The sequence below is a fragment of the Chiloscyllium plagiosum genome, unplaced genomic scaffold, assembly GCF_037043375.1.
Source record: "Chiloscyllium plagiosum isolate Xiang-an unplaced genomic scaffold, Cpla_swu_hap1 HiC_scaffold_20, whole genome shotgun sequence".
NCBI lineage: Eukaryota > Metazoa > Chordata > Chondrichthyes > Orectolobiformes > Hemiscylliidae > Chiloscyllium > Chiloscyllium plagiosum.
Window position 1 is genome coordinate 47,210,332 of NW_028270158.1, and position 25,663 is coordinate 47,235,994.

At 45.0% G+C, this 25,663-nt stretch overlaps 1 protein-coding gene across 2 annotated transcripts in view; it reads left to right on the forward strand.

Annotated features, from left to right (window-relative positions):
* LOC122560579 (extracellular serine/threonine protein kinase FAM20C-like) overlaps window positions 1-24,996 on the forward strand; it is a 99,671-nt gene extending 74,675 nt beyond the window's left edge. The window contains exons 4-10 of one of the 2 annotated variants that reach the window (XM_043711352.2): window positions 7,383-7,475; window positions 7,566-7,681; window positions 10,551-10,731; window positions 12,943-13,052; window positions 15,466-15,547; window positions 21,796-21,855; window positions 24,188-24,996. In XM_043711352.2, the coding sequence (XP_043567287.2) occupies window positions 7,383-7,475; window positions 7,566-7,681; window positions 10,551-10,731; window positions 12,943-13,052; window positions 15,466-15,547; window positions 21,796-21,855; window positions 24,188-24,440 (895 nt within the window). In that variant the 3' untranslated portion in view covers window positions 24,441-24,996. The remainder of the gene's footprint in view (window positions 1-7,382; window positions 7,476-7,565; window positions 7,682-10,550; window positions 10,732-12,942; window positions 13,053-15,465; window positions 15,548-21,795; window positions 21,856-24,187) is intronic. The other variant, XM_043711354.2, reaches the window with a different exon arrangement.
* The last annotated feature ends 667 nt before the right edge of the window (window positions 24,997-25,663 follow it).

Consider the following 25,663-nt stretch of genomic DNA (forward strand, 5'->3'; position numbering starts at 1 on the left):
CAGTTACTGGCTGTACAGGGTGGGGGCTATACAGGGTGGGGGCTGGGAAGCCCCTTAACCTCATGAGAGCACTGGCAAAGTCAGTGTAGACATACCTGCAGGGCCAGGATCAAGGGCAATCCTGAGGGAGTGCTACAAGGTCAGACCTAGGTAATCCTGAGGGAGTGCTACAACGTCAGGGTATTCCTGAGGGATTGCTGCAGGGGGCAGGGTCAGGGTATTCCAGAGGGAGTGCTGCAGGGTCAGGGTAATCCTGAGGGTGTGCTACAGGATCAGGCCCAGGGTAATCCTGAGGGTGTGCTGTAGGGTCAGGGTAATCCTGAGGGATTGCTGCAGGGGGCAGGCTCAGGGTAATCCTGAGGGAGTGCTGTAGGGGGCAGGCTCAGGGTAATCCTGAGGGAGTGCTGCAGGGTCAGGGTATTCCTGAAGAAACGCTGCAGGGGGCAGGCCCATGGTAATCCTGAGGGCGTGCTGCAGGGTCAGGGTAATCCTGAGGGATTGCTGCAGGGGGCAGGCTCAGGGTAATCCTGAGGGAGTACTGCAAGGGGCAGAGTAATCCTGAGGGTGTGCTACAGAGTCAGGCCCAGAGTAATCCTGAGGGAGTGCTGCAGGGTCAGGGTATTCCTGAAGAAACGCTGCAGGGGGCAGGCCCATGGTAATCCTGAGGGCGTGCTGCAGGGTCAGGGTATTCCTGAGGGTGTGCTACAGGGTCAGAGTAATCCTGAGGGTGTGCTGCAGGGTCAGGCCCAGGGTAATCCTGAGAGAGTGCTGCAAGGGGCAGGGTACTCCTGAGGGCGTGCTGCAGGGGCAGGGTACTCCTGAGGGCGTGCTGCAGGGTCAGAGTAATCCTGAGGGTATGCTGCAGGTTCAGGGTAATCCTGAGGGCGTACTGCAGGGTCAGGCCCAGGATAATACTGAAGGAGGACTGCAGGGTCAGGCCCAGGGTAATCCTGAGGGCATGCTGCAGTGTCAGGGTATTCCTAGGGCATGCTGCAGGTTCAGGGTAATCCTGAGGGAGTGCTGCAGGATCAGGCTCAGGGTAATCCTGAGGGAGTGCTGCAGGTTCAGGCCCAGGGTAATCCTGAGGGAGTGCTGCAGTGTCAGGGTATTCCTGAGGACGTGCTGCAGGTTCAGGGTAATCCTGAGGGCGTACTGCAGGATCAGGCCCAGGATAATCCTGAAGGAGGACTGCAGGGTCAGGCCCAGGGTAATCCTGAGGGAGTGCTGCAGGGTCAGGCCCAGGGTAATCCTGAAGGAGGACTGCAGGGTCAGGCCCAGGGTAATCCTGAGGGAGTGCTGCAGGGTCAGGCCCAGGGTAATCCTGAGGGAGTGCTACAGAGTCAGGCCCAGGGTAATCCTGAAGGAGGACTGCAGGGTCAGGCCCAGGGTAATCCTGAAGGAGGACTGCAGGGTCAGGCCCAGGGTAACCCTGAAGGAGGACTGCAGGGTCAGGCCCAGGGTAATCCTGAGGGAGTGCTACAGAGTCAGGCCCAGGGTAATCCTGAGGGAGTGCTGCAGGGTCAGGCCCAGGGTAATCCTGAGGGAGTGCTACAGAGTCAGGCCCAGGGTAATCCTGAAGGAGGACTGCAGGGTCAGGCCCAGGGCAACCCTGAAGGAGGACTGCAGGGTCAGGCCCAGGGCAACCCTGAAAGAGGACTGCAGGGTCAGGCCCAGGGTAACCCTGAAGGAGGACTGCAGGATCAGGCCCAGGGTAATCCTGAAGGAGGACTGCAGGGTCAGGCCCAGGGTAACCCTGAAGGAGGACTGCAGGGTCAGGGTAATCCTGAGCGAATGCTGCAGGGGGCAGGCCCATGGTAATCCTGAGGTCGTGCTGCAGGGTCAGGATCAAGGGTAATCCTGAGGGAGTGTGGCAGGGTCGGGATCGAGGGTAATCCTGAGGGAGTGCAGCAGGGTCAGGATCGAGGGTAATCCTGAGGGAGTGCAGCAGGATCAGGATCGAAGGTAATCCTGAGGGAGTGCTGTTGGGTCAGGATCGAGGGTAATCCTGAGGGAGTGCAGCAGGGTCAGGATCGAGGGTAATCCTGAGGGAGTGCAGCAGGGTCAGGATCGAGGGTAATCCTGAGGGAATGCTGTTGGGTCAGGATCGAGGGTAATCCTGAGGGAGTGCTGTTGGGTCAGGATCGAGGGTAATCCTGAGGGAGTGCTGCTGGGTCAGAGTGCTGCCATTTTCTAGTGGGATGTTTAACTGGGACCATCGCCTCCATCACATATGGAGGAGTAGAAGCCATTTGGAAAAAGAGCAGTGGAATTCTCCATAGTGACCTGGTCAATATTTCTCCCACAATCCACGTCACAAAAACAGATTGACACATTGTTATCACCCTGCTGTTTTGGGATTTGAAATTTGCCTACTTTGTTTTCTATGAGATAGTGAATAAAGTACTTCATTGACGTAAAACCTACAAATAGAACTCCCCAAGTCATCCTTATCCAATCTGATCTCCATGTGACCCCAGACCAAGTGCAGTGTGGGTGATTGTTAGCTGCCTGCTGAGATGGCCTTCCAAGTATCTCATATTCAAAGGTTTGTTAGAGATGGCCCAGCCAACGACACCCACGTCTCATGGAAGATTTTTGCTTTCTTTATGAGTTGTAACACTTTAATTATTTTTGGTTTACTCTCCTGACACATAAAAGCTGCCAACATAAACAAGTTCTACTCTCTTCCTTATTCTTGTCTGTGCTGATTCTTTGAAAGAGTTATTTGTTTAATCCCACTTACCTCCTCTTTCCAAAAGGGATGGTATTTTCCCCTTTATGCAGTTATCCGATTCCCTTTCAGAAATCCCTATTAAGTCTGTTCCCAGTACCCTCTCAGGCAGCGTATTCCAAATCATAACCACTTTGTAAATTACAAACAGATTGAGTCTGGGCTGACACTCGTATTGCAACACTGTTCCCATTTGTCTACTGAGGTGGATATAAATGATCCCAAAGGCAAGCCAAGGAATCATCCCTGGTAGCCAGAATAATGCTTATCCCTCAACCAAGACCACTTTATTGATGATCTGACCATTATTACTTTGATATCCATGGGAGCTTGCTGTGTGTACATTGACTGCCACATTACAAGTGTTATCAGTGACACTGCACTGGCAGTAAAGTGCTCTGGGATGAAGCCTGGAAGGTGCTATGGAAATGAAGTCTGTCTGATTGGACATTCCTGAAACCATGACACAGCCTCTTGTGACCATTTGTGTTTCGTTGTGGCATGAGGTTTGGAGCTGGTTCACAGATTAAATCCTCACAGCAGTCAGGTTCAGTCCGGTACTGAGAACTCTGGTCCGTTTCTGACACACTTGAGCCTGTCTTTGCTGTTGACACCTTTGAGGTTTGTCAACTGTCCATCCAAACCACCCCTCCTTTGGTACCATTGCTCTCATGTAGTGGTGAATGCACCAGACCCTGCTCCTCTTCCACATACCCCCCCCCCCCCCCCCCCCCCCCCCCATTGGCAGTGCAGCTAGGAAGCTGTGGACCAACAGATTGTCCACAATGGACAAAGGAAACTGAGAAAAGAGAGCGTTGTTTTTTGCTTTTAGTTGCAAGTGGTTTTGATATAGAACATGCTTCCTGTAAGGGCAGTGAAAGCAGACTTAATCGGGATTTACTAAAGGCTAACTACATAAAAGACAGGAACAAAAATCTTCCTTTTAGAAAGAGGTGGGAGTGGGATTAAAGAAATAATTTTTCCAACGAACCAGTGCAGATATGAAATGGGCCAAATGGCCCCCAAAGCTGTTTTTTTTTCTGAAATCGATCCAAATTGTTGTCTCTGTCCTGGAGAGGTGCACCTTTTGGGGTGTGACCTTCTGCCCGCTGTGTCCATCAGGAATGATCCCAGTTATTAACCCTTGGAAAGTTGGTCAGGAGCACGGAGAGGTAAACGTGAGTCAAGTGGGGAGACAGAAATGAACGTGAGAGGAATGAGAAAAGCATTGTGCATGAAAGAACAAGTAAATGAATAATGATACAAAGAAGGAGGGCTGAAAGGATGGAAAAATCAAACCCTGCTTTAAGAACAGAGAGTGTTCCCACTAGGATTGCCATTAACAACTGGGACTGCAGTGAGGCTCATCCGCAGAGGGTTGGTCTCCAGTAACTTGGTTGACTAATAGATAAGTTTAATCTAAAGGTGCAATGCCATTGTGGTTACCTCACAGACCAGTTATGCGGGGGACTGGGCTAATTAACTGGAAATATGAATTCAAATCCCACTGAGACGTGGCTTCAAGTGGACAGGGCCTGGGAAATGAATATTCAAGGATACACGTGTTATCGTAAGGACAGACTGACGGGCAGAGGGGGTGGGGAGGCCTTGTTAGTAAGGGACGATATTCAGTCCCTTGCGCAGGGGGACCTAGAGTCAGGAGATGTAGAGTCAGTGTGGATAGAGCTTCGAAATACCAAGGGTAAAAAGACCCTCTTGGGAGTCATCTACAGGCCCCCAAACAATAGTCTGGATGTCGGATGTAAGTTAAATCAGGTGCTGAAATTGGCCTGTCGCAAATATGTCACTACAGTTGTTATGGGGGATTTTAACATGCAGGTAGACTGGGAGAATCAGGATGGTATTGGGCCACAAGAAAGAGACTTTGTGGAGTGCCTCAGAGATGGATTCTTAGAGCAGCTGGTGCTGGAGCCGACCAGGGAGAAGGCAATTCTGGATCTGGTATTGTGTAACGAACCAGAATTGGTCAGAGACCTCGAAGTGAAGGAGCCATTGGGAAGTAGTGACCATAATACAATAAGCTTCAATCTGCAATTTGAGAGGGAGAGGGTACAGTCGGAAGTGACAGTACTTCTGTTGAATAAAGGGAATTATGGAGCTATGAGGGAGGAGCTGGCCAAAGTTCAATGGTGCAATACCTTAGCAGGGATGACCGTGGAGGAACAATGGCGGATATTTCTGTGTATAATGCAGAAGTTGCAGGATCAGTTCATTCCTAAAAGGAAGAAAGATCCCAGGAGGAGGCATGGGCGGCCGTGGCTGACGAGGGAAGTAAAGAAACATATAAAGTTAAAAGAGAAAAAGTATAACATAGCTAAGATAAGTGGGAAAACTGAGGACTGGGAAGCTTTTAAAGAGCAACAGAGGATTACTAAGAAGGAAATACGCAGAGGAAAAATGAGGTACGAAGGTAAACTGGCCAAGAATATTAAGGAGGATAGTAAAAGCTTTTTTAGGTATGTGCAGGGCAAACAAATGGTTAGGACAAAAATTGGGCCCTTGAAGACAGAAACAGGGGAATATATTACTAGGAACAAAGAAATGGCAGAGGAATTAAATGGGTACTTCAGATCTGTGTTCACTTGGGAAGACACAAGCAATCTCCCTGAGGTAACAGTGGCTGAAGGACCTGAACTTAAGGGAATTTATATTTGCCAGGATTTGGTGTTGGAGAAGCTGTTAGGTCTGAAGGTTGATAAGTCTCCGGGGCCTGATGGTCTGCATCCCAGGGTACTGAAGGAGGTGGCTCGGGAAATCGTGGATGCGTTGGTGATTATTTTCCAGAGTTCAATAGATTCGGGGTTGGTTCCTGAGGATTGGAGGGTGGCAAATGTTATACCACTTTTTAAGAAAGGTGGGCGAGAGAAAGCAGGTAATTATAGACCAGTTAGTCTGACCTCAGTGGTGGGAAAGATGCTGGAGTCTATTATAAAGGATGAAATTACTGCACATCTGGATAGTAGTAACAGAATAGGACAGAGTCAGCATGGATTTATGAAGGGGAAATCATGCTTGACTAATCTTCTTGAATTTTTTGAGGATGCAACTATGAAGTTGGACGAGGGAAATCCAGTAGATGTAGTGTACCTGGACTTTCAAAAAGCTTTTGATAAAGTCCCACACAGGAGGTTAGTGAGTAAAATTAGGGTGCATGGTATTGGGGGCAAAGTACTAGATTGGATTGAAAATTGGTTGGCTAATAGGAAACAAAAGGTAGTGATAAACGGCTCCATTTCAGAATGGCAGGCAGTGACCAGTGGGGTACCGCAGGGATCCGTGCTGGGACCACAGCTTTTTACAATATATGTTAATGATATAGAAGATGGTATCAGCAATAACATTAGCAAATTTGCTGATGATACAAAGCTGGGTGGCAGGGTGAAAAGTGATGAGGATGTTAAGAGATTACAGGGAGACCTAGACAAGTTAGGTGAGTGGGCAGATGCATGGCAGATGCAGTTTAATGTGGATAAATGTATGGTTATCCACTTTGGTAGCAAGAACAGGAAGGCAGACTACTACCTCAATGGAATCAATTTATGTAAAGAGGCAGTACAGAGAGATCTGGGTGCTCTTGTACACCAGTCAATGAAGGCAAGCATGCAGGTACAGCAGGTAGTGAAGAAGGCTAACAGCATGCTGGCCTTCATAACAAGAGAATTGAGTATAGAAGCAAAGAGGTGCTTCTGCAGCTGTACAGGGCCCTGGTGAGACCACACCTGGAGTACTGTGTGCAGTTCTGGTCTCCAAATTTGAGAAAAGACATTCTTGCTATTGAGGGAGTGCAACGTAGGTTCACGAGGTCAATTCCTGGAATGGCAGGATTACCTTACACTGAAAGACCGAAGCGACTGGGCTTGTATACCCTTGAGTTCGAAGATTGAGAGGGGATCTGATTGAGACGTATAAGATTATGAAAGGATTGGACACTCTGGCAGTAGGAAACATATTTCCACTGATGGGTGAGTGCCGAACCAGAGGACACAGCTTAAAAATACGGGGTAGACCATTTAGGACAGAGCTCAGGAGAAACTTCTTTACCCAGAGATGGTGGCTGTGTGGAATGCTCTACCACAGGTGCAGTGGAGGCCCACTCTCTGGATTCATTTAAGAAGGAGTTGGATAGAGCTCTCAAAGATAGTGGAATCAAGGGTTATGGAGATCAGGCAGGAACAGGATACTGATTAGGAATGATCAGCCATGATTATATTGAATGGCGGTGCAGACTCGAAGGGCAGAATGGCCTACTCCTGCACCTATTGTCTATTGTCTATTGTCTTGGGCATCTGGGAAATTTAAATTAAATTCATTGAATATATCTGCAATTACAAAGCTATGATTGATCATGGGGGTGATGGAACTGCTGAATTGTTGTAAAAGCCTGACGGATTCACTAATGTCCATTAAGTGAAGGAAATCTGCCATCCTTACATGGTCTGACCTACATGTGACTCCAGACCCTCGGTTTCACTGTAAAAGGACATTGCAAAAGGTTTAGTTTTATTCAGCATGGTGGCTCAGTGCCACTCTCCAGGCGAGATGAGTGATGGGCATGAACTACCAGCATTACCAGTCATGCCTACATCCCGTGGATAAATGAAGATTACGTCTACCTGCTGTTCTTTTCCAGACAAACCAGAGAGCAGGAGACACCTCCAGATTTCTTCTATTTTTCCGATTACGAGCGACACAACTCTGAGATTGCTGCCTTCCACCTGGACAGGTAAGTGCTCTGGTGAAAGAGAGGATTGTTTTACATCGCTCCTTTGTTCTCGCCATGACGTAACGGTCCTCGCTTCTCTCCCCCTCGAAGAATTCTGGACTTCCGCCGTGTGCCCCCTGTTGCCGGGCGACTGGTTAACATGACCAGAGAAATCCGAGATGTGACCCGGGACAAGAAGCTCTGGAGGACATTCTTCATCTCCCCAGGTATGGAAGCTGATTTAACGGGGCGCTCACTCCCATTTCACACCTTCATGTTGCACTGTTCACACTGAAGCTCCTTCTAATGGGGGGGTCTAGGGATTGGTGTGAATAGGCTGGCTATCAGCAGGAGGGGAGAAGGAAAGGTTCATGGCTCAGAACCCCAGCCAAGATTACAGCATTTAATGCAAACTGACCCTCCCTGTGTTTTACTCAACTTGTTTCAGTCTCCCCAGAAACTTCTTTTCTCTAAGGAGAACAATGCCAGCCTGTCTTGTCTCAGGACTATCTGAAAACCCACGTTGCCAGTATCAAAAGTGACCACTGTGCTTCAACATGTAGCATTTTCACCTCTGAGTCAGAAAGTCTCAATCAACACAAACGTAACATTCAGATCATAGAACATAGAACAATAGAGCGCTGAACAGGCCCTTCAGCCGTCGACTTGCACTGACCTGTGAACTAATCTAAGCCCATCCCCCTACACTATCCCATCATCACCCATATGTTTATCCAAAGACTGTTTAAATCTCCCTAATGTGGTTGAGTTAACTGCATTGGCAGGTAGGGCATTCCACGCCCTTTCCGCTCTCTGCGTAAAGAACCTGCCTCTGACATCTGTCTTAAATCTATCACCCCTCAATTTGTAGCTATGCCCCCTCGTACAAGCTGACATCATCATCCTAAGAAAAAGATTTTCACTGTCCACCCTATCTAATCCTCTGATCATTTTGTATGTCTCTATCAAATCCCCTCTGTTCAATGAGAACAGATCGAAGTCTCTCAGCCTTTCTTCATAAGATCTTCATTCCAGACCAGGCAACATCCTGGCAAATTTCCTCTGTGCCTTTTCCAATGCTTCCACATACTTTCTGTAATGTGGCGACCAGAACTGTACACAATATTCCAAGTGCGGCCGCACTAGTGTTTTGTATAGTTGCAGCATGACTCTGCCTCAGTTATACTAGGGGAGTGATGCATCATCAGAGCTTCAAATGAGGGTTAAATGACCGCCCTGTCCTGTGAATTCCCATTATCATTATTTCCAAAGAGAGTTGTGGAGGGGAATGTCTGGTCAATATTGATCTCTCATTCTTACAGTCTAAATCCAAATCATGAACCAAATACCTCCTTTGCCCCTGATTCAGCTGAAAATAACACCAAGGCCAGTGGAGAATCGCTCTATCAGTGAACACAGATCAAAGAATTGCGACTCTGCGTTGCAGGACTAACAGCAGGAAGAACTCTTTCCAGGGTAAATGTCCCCATTAGGAGTGTAACCTTCACCCTTTCAGAGGGGTCAGATGCTAGCCTGGTATGGAAGTGTTGCTAGATAGTGGGGACACGTAGAGTGTGAGGTCAGGTCCCCCAAGATTCAGGACTGAGCCACATTGTGGGGTAAAGGTAATGGGAGCTTTACTCCATAACTCACTGTGTCGAGCCTCACAAACAGGCAGTGAGTGCCCAGTGAGTTTGTGCCCACTGCAAGTTAGATCTTTCTTTATAAACGTCTACTGCTCTTCAGGTTTGCTTGGTATGTTTAATATTCTTGTTCATCAAATTGTGAAAGAATATTCACAGGGTCTGCTGAGGTAAGGAAAACATTTACTTTATTTAAGAAACATCTAAGGGTGGTTTAAATTTTCCACTAATGTGCAAGGGGGAAGCAAAATCATGTGATGTTACATACCGTGGGTGGCACGGTGGCACAGTGGTTAGCACAGCTGCCTCACAGCACCGGAGACCCGGGTTCAATTCCCGACTCAGGCGACTGACTGTGTGGAGTTTGCACGTTCTCCCCGTGGGTTTCCTCCGGGTGCTCCGGTTTCCTCCCACAATCCAAAGATGTGCAGGTCAGGTGAATTGGCCATGCTAAATTGTCCGTAGTGTTAGGTAAGGGGTAAATGTAGGGGTATGGGTGGGTTGCGCTTCGGTGGGTCGGTGTGGACTTGTTGGGCCAAAGGGCCTGTTTCCACACTGTAAGTAATCTAATAATCTAATTTAATCTTGTCATGATGTAAACTGTCACCTTAGTGTTTCACACAGTCAGACTTAAACCTTTCTCATGGAGTTTGAGTCCTTTGTTCAGGCAGTGGTGCTGATGGATACACTGGACTGTATTGTAGTTCAGAGTGCTTGCTTTAAGATAATAATGAGTCACCAACTGCTATACAGTCTCCTTGTGGCCATTCTGGCCAGTCTTTGACTTCACTTTCACTGGAGATTCTTTCCAAATAATTGCAGCTGTGATGCTCCCACTTGCCCGTGATACCCTTGAATCTGACAACTTAAAGGGAGTTTGTATCAATTTACACACAGGCTGGTGTGGCTCTGGAGCATACTGCCTGTACATCAACGCATTTTTAAAAAAATCTTGCCAATTCACTTGAAATGTCACAGCCTATAGACCAAGAGCTGAAAATTGAGAATAGGTTGGATAGCTCTCTTTTGTCCCGAATGGACAAGAGGAGTTGAATAATCAGGAAGGGCATAGTTAAGAGTCTTTTCCCTAGGATAGGGGGGGAGTTCAAAACTAAGGGGTATATTTTGAAGGTGAGAGGAGAAAGATTTAAAAGACACTTTAGGGGCAACTTGTTCACACAGAGGGTGGTCCATATGTGAATGAAATGCCAGACAAAGTAGGAGATGCAGGTACAGTTACAACATTTAAAAGACATTTGGACAGGTACGTGAATAGAAAAGGTTTAGAAGGATATGGGCCAAACACAGGAAAGTGGGACTGGTTTAGTTTGGGAAACCTTATCAGCATGGATGAGTTGTTTCTGCGCTGTATGACACTATGATTCTAAATGTTTCTATGTTCTACGACTTGTAAATGTTGATGGTGTTTGTACATCTCTTTGTCATCCACCAGCCAACAATGTGTGCTTCTACGGAGAGTGTTCCTACTACTGTTCAACTGAGCACGCTCTATGTGGGAAGCCTGACCAGATTGAAGGCTCACTGGCTGCTTTCCTACCTGATCTGGCACTGGCTAAAAGGAAAACCTGGAGGAATCCATGGCGACGGTCTTACCACAAACGCAAGAGAGCAGAGTAAGTTCAAGTAAGGCTGGTTCGAGTATTGCTGAGAAAAGACACATTTCATTGAAGCTTTTCTTCTCACACCGCTCAGGACAATTCACAAGAATACCAATTCACAGCAGAGCGATGAGAGCGTGAGATAAGAGTGCTGATTTGATGCAAGTGGACTCTGTGGTGGAGATGCTGTCATGAGAAATACACCCAGTAATGCTGATTGACAGTTAACTTCCAGCCTTTGTTTAAATCAGAAAAGATTTACAATGATGTTGCCAGGGTTGGAGGATTTGAGCTAAAGGGCGAGGCCAGACAGGCTGGGGCTGTTTTCCCTGGAGCGTCGGAGACTGAGGTGTGACCTTATAGAGGTTTACAAAATTATGAGGGGCATGGATAGGATAAATAGACAAAGTCTTTTCCCTGGGGTCGGGGAGTCCAGAACTAGAGGGCATAGGTTTAGGGTGAGAGGGGAAAGATATAAAAGAGACCTAAGAGGCAACTTTTTCACGCAGAGGGTGGTACATGTATGGAATGAGCTGCCAGAGGATGTGGTAGAGGCTGGTACAATTGGAACATTTAAGAGGCATTCGGATGGGTATATGAATAGGAAGGGTTTGGAGGGATATGGGCCGGGTGCTGGCAGGTGGGACTAGATTGGGTTGGGATATCTGGTCAGCATGGACGGGTTGGACCGAAGGATCTGTTTCCATGCTGTACATTTCTATGACTCTATGACTAAATGTTCAACTGGGCAGGTTGACCCTGAGTTTTGCAGAGCAATGCCCTGATCATTCAGAGTCAACCTGCCTGGTCCTTGCAGGATGAAAAATCGTCTCCAAGTTATGTATTTTTTCCACAACACTCAAGCTCTGCATTAACAAATGGCTGTGAGGACAACTTTTCAAAGGGATGAAGTGTTTTTTAAAGGTGGGGTAGAGTTGTATTGAGGCAGTTTGTCCAAGGAATAACTTTTCTTTAAGGTCCATGATAAGAATGATTTGGTAAAGGCACAGTGGTCATTTAAAGAACCATAGAAACCGTCCAGTAGCTTCACCCACCAACGTGTTTGTTGAAGAAACGGTGCTTTTTTGAAGACTGCATTGACAAATTCCTCACTGTCTTACATCAACCTATTCAGTGTCAGTAAAAGATCAGGAATATGAGATTAGCATTGCTGCATATTGATTTTTGAATGACCGTATTAACTGTGATTCTGTCAAGGTACTGAGTGAACACCAAGTACAGTCAGTTCTGCTATAATGCAGTGGTTCCGTTCTCATGCAATCCTGTGTTATAAGATAGCAGCACCATTTAAACTAGTGGGGCCGGAATCACATAATAACTAGTATTCGCTTTAGAAAGAGTGTCCCCAGTTCATTACTCATGTTATAGCAAATTCGCATTAACGAACGCGTGTTATAGCAGAACGACCTGTGGACAGTGCAATGCAAGTACCTGCCAGGAGGCCACATATATCACATGACTCCCCTCTTACCATAAGTCTCTCATGTGAAACCTTTTCAACCAACATGCACTGCACTACATGTACCCTGCAGTTATTACTTCAAAGGAATTTTGCATAACTGACTAACCAAAACCTGTTCTTTCGAAATCCACGCTTCGGTTGATTTAGATTATGCCAAATACTTAAAGGTTTCATCTGGCATTTTGACAGAGGAGTAAAAGCTGACCCATAAGGTCAAATCGATGCCATTCACCGAAATCCTTCATGTTCCCTTCCTGGAGTAACATTTCCTTCTGAAACTATCCACTAAAAACACCTTTAAGGTGATTAAACCATCCCAAGGTGCTTCACAGGATCATTTATTAACCAAGGTTTTGATACCATTCCCCTTTTTCAGGACGGATAATCAAAACTTCAAGCGAAGTGGGTAGATTTTAAGGGGTGAATCAAAGGAAGAAAACAAGCAGCAGTGAGACTAATTGTTGAATCCTCTGACACAATCCACAAAAGATGGAGTTAAAGTTGAAATCTAGAAGCTTCAACACTGACTGTTATGTTGCAGACTGTTGTATGTGTTTAAATAGATTGCAGTGTCACCCAACTGAAAAGCTGCTATTAAGTGCTGGGATGAATGGAGACATTATCACCAGCTGACTGCCTCAGTTCAGGACAGTTTAGCAGAGAAGTGACAAGGTGCTGAGATCTCACTCGCTGCAGAATGTCAGCACACTCTTTTACAAATGCTTTCTGTTCACTTTCAACAGGTGGGAGGTTGATCCTGACTATTGCGAGGAAGTTAAGCAGACTGCCCCTTACAACAGTGGCACGCGGCTTCTCGATCTCATCGACATGACTATTTTTGACTTCCTTATGGGTAACTAAGTTTGCTTTTTTTCTGAAATTAGGGAGAAAAAAATACTTGCGCGGGGAGGCAATGGTGTGGCGGTGTTATCACTGGACTGACAATCTAGAAACCCAGGAAATCTTCTGGGGATCTGGGTTAGAATCCCACCACAGCAGATAGTGGAATTTTAATTCAGGACAAATCTGGAATTAAGGGTCTAATGATAACAATTGATCCATTGCTGATTGTCAGAAAACCCATCTGGGTCAATAATGTCCTTTAGGGAAGGAAACTGCATTGTTATGTGGTCTGGCCTACATGTGACTCTAGATCCATAGTAATATGGTTGACTCTTAACAGCCCTCTGGGCTATGATGGATGGGCAATAATTGCTGGGCTAGGCAACAATGCCCCATGAATGAATTTTTAAAAATTATATAGCACCTTACATGATATCCCTAAGATATTTATAGCAACTGAAATACTTTTGAAGTGTAGTTGCTGTTGCGATGTGGACAGTGAGGCAGCTAGTTGGCGCACAGCCATGTGATTATGCCCAGATCTGTCGCTGTGATGTTGATTGACGAATAAATAATGACCCAGGGCATCGGAGAGAACGGCTGGGTTCTAACTGCAAGGGCCAGTCTCACTGCAAATGCAGCTGCACTGTATCTGATGTCACTGGTAATGATGCCCCAGGTAGCTTTCTGCATTGAAAGAAAAGGTAATAAATCAAAATGGATTTTAATAAGCGCAGCGCCAATAAAATGTGCTCATTTTTAAATGTTTCGCAGATGTGCAGTCTCCTCTCATCATATCCTGCCAGCCTAATAGCATCGTTAAGGATTGCGGTTTTCAGAGAATATTGAACCCAAGGCACCAGTCAAACTTCCTGAGCATACGATTTGCTAGCTGCTCCACTGCCAAGCTTCAGATTGCCTCGCTCAGCATTTCACTCACTGTCCCACACGCTGCCTCACGGTCTGTCCAGTTCCTGACCCTCGCAGCCTCTGTTCTGTTCGCTGACCTGAACCCTCTGTGTTTACTGCTCCATATAAAGCAGACGGAGGCAGAGGGGTTCAGGATGGTGTGGTGAGTGAAACAGTTAGCATGTTGAGAAAATAGATGGCAAGCATAGAGACATCACCCACACCTAAAAGTGCACTGGGTGCCACCATCCTTCTGGGAGTACAACAACGGTATCATCGTCATTGTTCCAGTACATTCCAGGAGGTACACTGCAGGAGAACTCACCTGCTCCTTAAAATAATGCAATGGAATCTTTAACAACTGCCCAGATAGGGCAGCCATCACCTCAGACAATGCAGCCCTCCACCAGTACTGTACTGAGACTGTTAGCTTTGACGTGATGAGTTCAAGACCTGGAGTAAGTCTTGAAGCCACAACCCTATGACTCAGAGCTGAGCATGTGGCACACTGAGAAATGGCTGAAAGGTTTGAGAGACTTTTGTGTTCTGCTGGTAAATTGGTAAGGACGCTGAACAGGAAGAATAGAAATATAGTTTTCAATCTGTGCTAAAACAATTAATGGCACATAGAACACAGGAGTAGGAAGACAGAAAATTAATCTCCAGGATATCTCTTAGACAAAAGCTTGTGGAAAAAGTCAGGACAGCTCTGAAGCAAATTATGTGGCTTTTGTCATCTCACCCCTCAAGCCTGTTCACTTGATTCCATGGCCATTAATCCATTTGTAATGAACATTAACCATTCTCAGTTCCAATCTCTTTAATTGACCCCTATCCGCAGTAGCTTTCTGTATGTGATTGGCAACATTCCAAAAGGACCCTGGAATTTTCAGGAATTGAAAATTAATCTCCAGGATATCTCTTAGAGTGAGTAAAAAGCCTGTGGAAAAAGTCAAGACAGTTCTGAAGCAAATTATGTGGCTTTTGTTTTATTTTCACCTTATCAGTTGTAAAAGCTACTCATGTTGAGAGAAATGGCCTGTTTTACAATCAAGAGGCATCCAAACAGATAATTGAGTCCGCTTTCCAATCAGAAGGCAAGAGAAGGTGGGCTTCCATAAGAATGGATACATTAGGGAACAAATCAAAAGTGGTTAGGGGCAGTGAACTTGGCAGCAGATGGTCATTTAATGAAACCTCCAGTCGTTAGCCCACCACAAATTGGTCACTCCAGCTATTGGCCAAGAGGCTGCCTTGGTCATCCCTCATGACAAGGGCAGATCAGACTGAGTGTCCACTCCTGGCCCAGCGATGAGGTGGGTGAGGTCAGGATGTAAAATGTCTGCAGAACGACTCCCTCCATTTTTCATGCACTGTCAGAGCTGCCTCAGGAGGTTTGCTGTGTACAGGGCTGTTGAATCCAGCCAGAAGCAGATGGGCCCAGGGCTGTTTCCGTGGTGTTAGCCATGTGATGTACTTCGGTCTGACTGCTTTCTCGTTCCTTCCTCTTCTAGGAAATATGGATCGGCACCATTATGAAACATTTGAAAAGTTTGGAAATGATTCATTTATTATTCATCTGGATAATGGACGAGGGTAAGGATCGACAGAAGATACTGCCTTCTGCTCTAATGAATATGTGTGTGTGCGTGTGTGTTTGAGCACGCTGGATATGTATTGTGCATTTACATGTGAACACAAATGTCTAGGTGTGTGTATGTGAGCATGGGTGCATGGCCACACAAACCAGTACATGTTTGAGTGTGAATATATATTTGCGCAATAGCTGTATGTCTCTCACTCGAGAGTTGGCAAGACTGTTATCAGAATTCTGTTTTTACAGTTTATCTCCAAATGTCTGAGAAAAAAAAACAGAAACAAGGCCACCTACCTGGTGAATACAATGACCCTGTACCAAACAGAAAGGTGCCTTAGTCGATTGACACTTCATTGCTCAAGGAAAGAAATTCACAGGATTTATAAGAAAAAGTTATAAATATCTCTGTGCTAAAGCTGGACAGGGTTTGACCGTCACTTGATTGATCCTCTACAACACCAGTGAAAGCAGCAATGTCTTCCATCATATATGTGTAGGTCAAATGTGATACCCAGGCCTGAATTTCGATGCAGTCATTGGGAAAATTAGTCCCAGAGGACCTATTGTTCTTTCTGAGTTCTGCCCTGAGGCCAGAGCAACACCATCGTAAACCAAACCTTGAGGGGCTGCCGAATTAGGCTTTAGAGTCAAGGGGAAGGGACCACACCTCAAACTACTCTTGCCCCTTCAGGGAAAGGTCCCTGCATCACATACTCCATCATTTTGTTTTAAATCCAATCACGGCATATGAGCATCAATGGCTGAACCAGCATCTATTGCCCATCTCTAATTGCCCTTGAGAAGGTGGTGGTGAGCTGTCTTCTTGAATCATTGCCCTGTCCTAAGGGTGTAGGAATAACGATGGTGCTGTTAGAACTGCAGTTCTAGGATTTTTACCCAATGACAGGCAAGGAACAGAGATATTTCTTTGTCAGGGTAGTGTATAGCTTAGAGGGGAAATTGGTGTTCCCATGTATCTGCTGTTCCTTATCCTTCTAGGTGCAGAGGTCATTGGTTTGGTAGGTGCTGTGAAAGGAGCCTTGCTGGGTGACTGCAGTGCGTCATGTAGATGGTACACGGTCTGTTTCAGGAGTGAAGGTAGTGACTGTTGAAGGTACTGGATAAAGTGTCAGTTCAACTGTCCACTTTGCCCTGGGTGGTGTCAAATTTTATTGTGTTGTTGAAACTGCAACCATCAAGGCAAATTGAGATTATTCCACCACCTTCCTGATTTGTGTCATGTGGACAATTATTGGGGAAGCAGGAGATAAATTACTTAGCACAAAATGCCTAGTTCTGACCCACTCTTGTAGTCCCAGTACTTACACTCTACCCCAGTTCAGAGGACTGTCAATGGTAAACCCCCAGTTTAAAAATAGTGGAAGATTCAGTCATGATAATGTCATTGAACATCAAGGGACAATGATTAGGTTCTCTGCTATTGGAGATTATCATTGCCTGGCATTTGTGTGTGGCATGCATGTTATTTGCCACTTAGTAGACCAAGCATCAGGATTTGATGAGTCACAATGACTTTAGAAATTTGATGAAGGAAAGGTCAATACAGTAGAAACCAAAACTGCACATCCCAAGTTATAAATAGCTGCCAAAGTGGTTTGCTCACTGAATAGTTCAGCGGTGATGTCAAACCGTTACACTGTTCTGATTTATCTGTCCTGATCTCACAATGTCCTATCCGTTTCCCCAAGTCAGCAGCTGATAGTTCATCAATGCTTGGATAAGCAGCACCAGAAAACTAGAGCCTTCATTGATGACTTAGAGACCCAAGGCCACAGCTAATGGTCTCATCAACAGAAGGGAGATGGGCATAGAGCTGGCATCTCCAGCTTGTCAATCCTGTATCATGCCACAGCAACAGATTTACCCTGTGCCAGAGCCTTTAGACAGCCAGAGAGTACAAAAGTTACAAAGTTACATTCAATCTTGTATGGACCTCTACTTAGCTCTTAGCTGGGTCACTGAACCCAGTTCTGGGCACCAACTTTGTGAGAAGATTGTCAGGGCCTTGGCAAGGATACAGAGGAGATTCATAAGGACCCGCAATGATATGGCTTCCCTTGAACCCTCAGGCCATCTCAAAGCCCTTCACAGCCAGTAAAGTGGAGTGACTGTTGTACTCTAGGAAATATAGCAGCCAATATGTGCACGAAAAGATTCCACAAACAGCAATGTAATCATGAGCCAATGATCTGTTTGACAACATAGAGTCATAGAGATGTACAGCATGGAAACAGACCCTTCGGTCCAACCCGTCCATGCCGACCAGATATCCCAACCCAATCTAGTCCCACCTGCCAGCACCCTGCCCATTTCCCTCCAAACCCTTCTTATTCATATACCCATCCAAATGCTTCTTAAATGTTGCAATTGTACCAGCCTCCACCACATCCTCTGGCAGCTCATTCCATACACGTACCACCCTCTCATGAAATAAAAGAGCAGGAATTGACCAGAGTTTCCTTCAAGACTGCATCCACCTCTGATAAGAAAACCAAGGCCCTGTCTTGTGGGCTCTTGAACAGAGTGAGTTGGTTATGGTGGCCTGGCTCAGAATGGTCAGGTCAACACCAGACACTCAACTGATGTTAAGAAAGGGATAAAAAGAGGCCAGGATACCAGGGAGAACCACCTGCTCTTCTCAGAAGCTGTGCAGTGGGGATGTTTACATCGTCTCACAAGACCCAACAGAGCCTAGGCTAAACAATTTGACTGAACAACACTGTACAGGCTGGGTCAGTCTAGATCTGGGATCAATCCTTTGGTGTGGACCGTTGCCCACTGAACCAAACCTGGCATCTCGACTTACCAGACTGGCACAGGGATGACGGACTGCAATAGTGTGGAAAGACTAGAGGAGTTCTTCTTAGAGCAGAGAATGAAAAGGGAAGATTTCATACAGGCGTTCAAAGATTATGAGAGATTTTGGTAAAGTAGATAAGGAGAAACCATTTCCATAGCAGAGAGGAAAGAGAGAGAGAGCTATCACATCTATACTTTCCATATTCTTATTCATCTGCTCACAGATCCAAAGCTTTTAAGTCAACCTGAATCAGATTAACCTCCCTGTCTGAAATATAATTGCCATATTTAGTTTACCTGCTTGAAGCCTTCAAGATTCAATGAAGGGGACTGCCAAAACAGATCAATTGCACATTCTTTATTGAGCACAGGTTCAAATTCAAGGGTCCGAGGTTAAAAATGAGGAAGTCAAGTGCAACATTTTTAGACAAAGGGGAACGGTTTATGGAACACATAATGAAGGAAAGTCAGAAGAATGAGTTCTGAGAAATAGTGAAGAAATCACAAGCTATGCTTCAGAAGACACAGAGGGAACAGCACTGTGGGTGGACCTATTTCACAAGGACTGCAGCAGTTCACTACCACCTTCACAATTTGGGATCTTGCTAACAGCACCTACGTTCCATGGACACATCTTCAAACCTTCAAAGGGTACTGGGTGTAAAATCAGTCTATGCATCCAGAGTGAACACTGTGCTCATAGGCAGCCCACATACTGGTTAAGTGAGTTGTGGGTGTTGTTGCTTGTCTCAACCTGGAAGGCTGTTGCATAAACTGTGAGGAATGTTAACAGTGTTATGTGAATGCGCAGAGTGTTAATGCTGTGCCATGTGAATTCTGTAGATGCTGTGATGTGTGAAAGTGTGTGGAGTGTTAGCACCTTGTGTTGTGTGAACCAAGAGGAATGTTAACATTAAACCTGTCTGAACACAGGAGCTTTAGCACTGTGCTTTTAGTGTTAAAATATTATTATCGTGTCTAATGGGTTTCTCTGATAGAAAGAGGAATTTATAGATTACTTGTAATCCATTTTACTGCATAATGCAAACTTTATAGTCTCAGGCGACCGCAGAATTCTTTCAAACTCTTGCACGATAATTCTCAACTTGCATAGAACAATGTAGATGACAAGTTTCTAGGTATTACAATTTACTTTTATTCAGACCTGTCCCAACAGCAGCACTTGTCAGAACTTCTGCAAAAATACGTAAAACCTGAGAAACAAGAACAGGGGAAGATCATTTTTGGAAAATATCACAGCTGATCATGTTTCATTGAGATCATCTCTCATTGTTTAAACTCCAGGGAATATAGGGCTAGTCCACTTAATCAGTCCTCATAAGGCAATCCTCTTATCCCAGGAATCAGTTTAATATACAAAGTAATCTTTGTTGCATTCTCTCTGTGACAGGTATATCCTTCTTTAGTTAAGGAACTGCACACACAGTTCTCCAGCTGTGGTCTTACCAAGGCCCTATCGAATCACAATAAGACATCCGGATTCTTGTATTCCAACCCTTAGTGGCTAACATATCACTTGCTACCCTAATTCATCACTGTACCTGTGCATTAACTGTCTGTTATTTCTGTATAAAATGCCTCTGTGTGGCAACATTTCTCAGTCTCTCCACTAAGTGAAAGATATTCTGCTCTTCAGTTTTCCCTACAAAACTTCACATTTTGTCCACATTAGGCAGGATGTTTTTACAACCCTTGTTCAAATTTAAACCTCAACAACTTTAGATAGAAGTAAACAGTTAACAAGAAACAAAAACTCCAATTCATCAAGTTTGAACTCAATGCAGTTCAAATTTCCATGTTTCAACAATTTTGTGATGTGTTGTTCAATCTCACTTCCCACTAATTCACCTTTTCTTTCACTGTCATTATTTTCAAATTCTGCATCATTAACCAATTAAACTTAAAAATATTTTATGAATTTTGTTGATATACGCCATTTGTAGCTAGTACGTACATAGAATAGAATTAAATTTATTAATGTTTCAAGTTACACGACTTCTTGAACACACAATTCTGTTTAACATATTTTGAACACACACACACACACGTAACCTGTTTAAATCCTTTTATAACCTCCTTTCACTGCACTGCTTATTTTCCCACCTAGCTCTGCCATCATCCACAAACCTGAATGAATAAAATCACTCCCCTCCTCTTAATATTTTCTAACCAACCTGATCAAAGATGCTTTCTAACAAACTTCTGGAGTGGGTAGGATATAGAAGAACATAGAACATAGAAGAATACAGCGCAGTACAGGCCCTTTGGCCCTCGATGTTGCGCCGATCCACGCCCACCTAACCTACACTAGCCCACTATCCTCCATATGCCTATCCAATGTCCACTTAAATGCCCATAAAGAGGGAGAGTCCACCACTGCTACTGGCAGGGCATTCCATGAACTCACGACTCGCTGAGTAAAGAACCTACCCCTAACATCTGTCCTATACCTACCACCCCTTAATTTAAAGCTATGCCCCCTCGTAATAGCTGACTTCATGAACTGAGGCCTCGTGGTTCAGAGATATGGACACTACCACTGTGCCACAAGCATCTTCAAAACATGGAAGGTTTCATCCCTGATGGTGTCAAACCACCAACTTTTCTGTTAACAGCCAAATGCACTGACCAGTAGTGCCAGAGACTCTGCTATTTGTTTTTTCATATCCAGAAGTGCTCTTACTCACAACTAAATATCTTTTTCTTTCCCATCATCAAATCACATTTTTTTCCCCATCAATTAACCACCCCCCAAGTAAATTACTCAATTTTCCAGTTGAATAATTTATGTGCAAAGCCCATTAAGGGTAAGCACTAAAACATTTATATATTGTATACAGTGGAGCCCAAGTACACATCCTCACAGTACCTATTAGTTAAAGCTTGACAGTCTGAAAACGAACCATTTAGTCCAATTTTCTGTTTCTGTAAACTTTATTACTCATGAGCTTTACTTTTGTGTCTCTACCTTCTGTGTTGCAAAAGATTTTCAAAAATCAAAACGCACTACTTCCGCTTATCCCCTTTATCTACCACTGCACATATATCAATTTGTCTTCCTTAAATTTATGTTGTCTCTGCCCTGGTGCTCTCTCTAAGCCATGCAGTAGCTGGGAGGTTCCGTGTACACCTGTCAACACATTGTCTCCCAGTTCCAGTAGTGACTGCTGTGTTCAAACCTCAGAGGTCTACATAGCCCAGGATATTTACTAGCCCACTGCCCAGTGATATCCCTGGTGAACTGTTGACGTGTCCCAAATTAAAATCCCGTATTTTTCCCAACTGGTAATATCCAGCTGCTTAAAACTCTGCTTAAAAGGTGTTTTACCAGACAACTTTCCTGAATCTCAGGAAGAGTGCTTGGAAATCCATCCACACTTTCTAATGTTGCGAATCCCTCCCACAGGTTTGGGAAACATTCACATGATGAGCTATCCATCCTGGTGCCACTGAGTCAGTGCTGCAGGTAAGTGCAGAAAGTGAGAGATCTGCCCTGCTGACTTTACTGTGTCCAACCTGCCTGCCTCCTCTATCCACAATTCAGAGTCTCTCATTCTGAATTAGTAAATGGGCTGAGCTTTCAGTTTGTTTTGATAATGTAAAACTGAACTTATGAATCACGACAGCTTTGAACATTCTTCATGTCGAGAGGAATTATATTCTGCTTGTAGCTATTTTTTGATCAATCTACTTAGACATCTCAGGAGCAAGCAGAACTTGAACCTTGAGCCTGGAATAATACCATTACAGTATTTCACACATACGTTGACGACAACCATCATTTCTTGACCTTCCACTGTTTCTAAATTATCAGATTGCTTATCTAAAATCACAACCACCTGATGAAGGAGCAGCGCATCGAAAGCTGGTGCTTCTAATTAAACCAGTTGGACTATAACCTAGTGTTGTGTGATTTTTAACTTTGTACATCCTAGTCCAACACCAGCATCTCCAAATCATATCTAAACTCCAGTATTGAATAAATAGTGATTTCCTCAATTTAAATATTCAGTTTCCCCTTTAACTCCACTCTCTAACTACAGACTCCAATGCCCTCACTGATAACAGTCTGAACTTCAGCTAATCCCTTCACAAATTTGGTGTCAGAATTGAAACCCTCAGGTGAACTCCCCAGTGTCATATTTGTGCCATCACGAGGATTACCAATTTCACTTGTGTCATATTGTTCGGCTTTTGGCCCTCTGTCATGGCACATCTATTGCTGAACTCCTAACCAGACCTTTGTCAGCTTTCTAGTTGATTGTTCAAGCACACTTCTGAATTGTTTCACACATTTGCTGTTAACCTGAGATTGACCCATCTCTGCTGTTTGTGTCTTCACTTGCAGCAAGACTCCTTCCCCGAAAACCTTTTCGTTCACTGAGCTACAGTAGCTGCCAATCGATCATGTTGTGATTTTAAAATTCTCATCCTTGTATTTCAAAATATTCCAGGCTTTGTCCCTCCCTATTTCTGTAACCTTCTCCAACCCCACAAACCTTTGGGATATCAGCTCTCCTCCAATCCTGGCATCTGGTGCATTCCCAAATGTATTTTGTCCACATTTGCTGACTGTGCCTTCCACTGCCTAAACTCCAAGCTCTGGAACTTCCTTCCTATTCATCTCAGCCTCTTTATCTCACTTAGGGACAATCATTAAAATATATCATTTTGACCTGGCTTTTGGTTATCTGATTAAATACGTCCATGTGTAGCTTGCCATCATACTTTAACGATGCCCTTTGAAAGTACCTTTCAATATGTCAAAAGGTTACATTAATAAAAGGTCATTATTATTTGTGTTGCTGTGTCCAGTTACCTAGATCTCTCGGGCAAACACCACGACATACTTCCAATCACAGCCTTGAGCTGTTCCTGAGATGTGTCAGGGTTAGGGTAGAGGGTCACTGCGTATACGGTAGAGGGTCACATTGGTTCACGGAGGCCATTGTGGGTCATCGAGGTCACTGCTACACAGTGGCCATTACGGTGCAGAGGTCGTTAGACAGAAAGGTCACATACATGACATCATGTCCGCAGTCAAATTCACTCTTAAATCCCTTGAACTCTTCAGACGTCCTGTTGTTCAGCTCCTGTCAGACCCAGGACATCATTTTGAGAGAGATATTAGACACAATGCCAGGTTCCACATGGATGCCAAAGCACTGACCTTCATCTCACCACCATCTCTCTCTCTCTCTGTCCTTCCACTGCCTTTCTGTTGACATACCATTTGACCAATGCCCAGTTCCCGATGAACGACTTCATTCATTTGAAGCAAAGCTGTTGCCTTGACTGCTCAGCACAATCTCTGTTTCCCTTGTCTTTGACTCCAGCCCCCAGCCCCTCAGGCCACAGGCTGAGACCAGTCTGACTTCATCCAAACGAGAGTAGCTGGGATTTACACATGAGAACGCCCCGAGGTGCGTCACAGGAAGAGAATCTGGCTCTCAGCCACAGAAGGAGAAGCTAGGCTGGGTGACCAAAAGCTTGGCCAAAGAGTATGAAAGGGCTTGGAGGCTGACCAGTGGAGAACTGCTTAAAATCGGGAATTTGTGAGAGGCCAGAATTGGAGATTTTGAAAGGTTGCGGGGCTGAAGGAGAAAGGATGGACTTGAAAACAAGGGTGAGATTTTTAAAAATCTACCCACTGCCAGATAATGTAGATCACCATGGGGTGATGGATGAAGGTACACAGCAGGATTTGGGCAGCACAGCTCAAGTCTGGGGGGGATACCGTTGTTGACCCCGTTAATTGTCAAATCTCTGCAGTCAATGGTGTTGCTTCTATCCAACAGAATAAAGGAGTCGACCTACCGCCGGCTACAGCTTCTGGCAAAAGAAGAATACAAGCTGAGTGAGGTAATGGCCGAGTCACTGGAACGGGACAAACTCTCACCCATTCTAATAGAGCCGCACCTGAAGGCCATGGACAGGAGGTTACGAATCATTCTAAGATCAGTCAGCGACTGTGTGGAAAAGGAAGGACGAAGCGCTGTGGTGGAGAACGACATAGACTACAATATCAATTCAGTCGCTACCAATAGGTAGTAGAGGGAGGATGACCTCTTCTCTCACTTTTTTTTAACTCGTGTAAGTGAGAAATGGAAAGTCTTGCAGAGACTGGCTATTTATGTTACTTTTTGAATTCAGTGAATTCAGAACAGAGATGTAATTGTTCCCAAATATGTAAAGTATAGACTCCATCCCAGATTATTATAACTAAAGTTTCTAAGTTAAAGCATTTATTTGTTTTTCTCGATGATATCCAGTTCTGAGGTGTGAATATTGAACAGGTAGTAGTGTGCAATCCCAAAATCGAAGACAATTTTTCAAATAGATATATATATAGAGAGAGAGAGATATATATAAAGAGGAATCATGCTAATGAGTGAAAATACTTGAAAGCTGATTAAACTGATCTGAGCAACCCTGGGCATTGCTCATTCCGAAATGGGGCAGCAAAGCTGTAATCTTGATTCTCCTTGGAACCTTCCGGCACATGTCAAGCAGCCACTGCCAGTTTTGCTTTTTGAATTCTTTACATACAGGTCCAGGCGGGTGAGCTGGTTTCTTGTGGCTGTTAGCTTTTGCATTCGCAATGTTCTCGGAGGGAGGGGGGGGGGGGGGGGGGGCAGGGTTGGGGGGAGGGGGGGGGGCGCGGTGAAGTTTGTGGTAAATGTTTTTGCGATATGGTGAAAGTGCAATAAAGATTATGGCAACAACTTTTCTCTGGTCTGTATCTCGAGATTGATTCGGTGGGGCAGTGGGGAACTGAGGGAGGGGTTGTTCAGTGGCAGTCTTTGAAAGGTCAGATGCGGCCTAACTAAAGGTGCCGCACCCCACAGTGTCCTGACCTACTTCCCACTGGCACACTGCCCCATGGTGGCCAGTTGCCCTCTAACTCTTCACCCGAGGGGCTGCTGAAGGTCAAAAGGACGTTGGCAATTTGAAATGATCAAATCCTACAGCCCAGAAGGAAGCCATTCCGCCCATCGAGCCTCTGCCAGCTCTTCGAAAAGGATATCCAATTAGTTCTGTTTCTTCTTGTTCTGTTCCCACGGCCCAGCGAATATTTGCTTTTCAATGTTTTTTTTCCCAATTTCACATCTGCTACAATTGAATCTCCTGCTGCTATTACTATTTACTATCTTTATTTGTTAAATCTGCCCCCCACCATCCCTTCAGACAGCATGTGCAGGATGATAACAGCTTGGGTAAACTGAAGTCTCCTCATTTACTGAAGTTGGTTTTGATGTCGTTTACTAAAATCT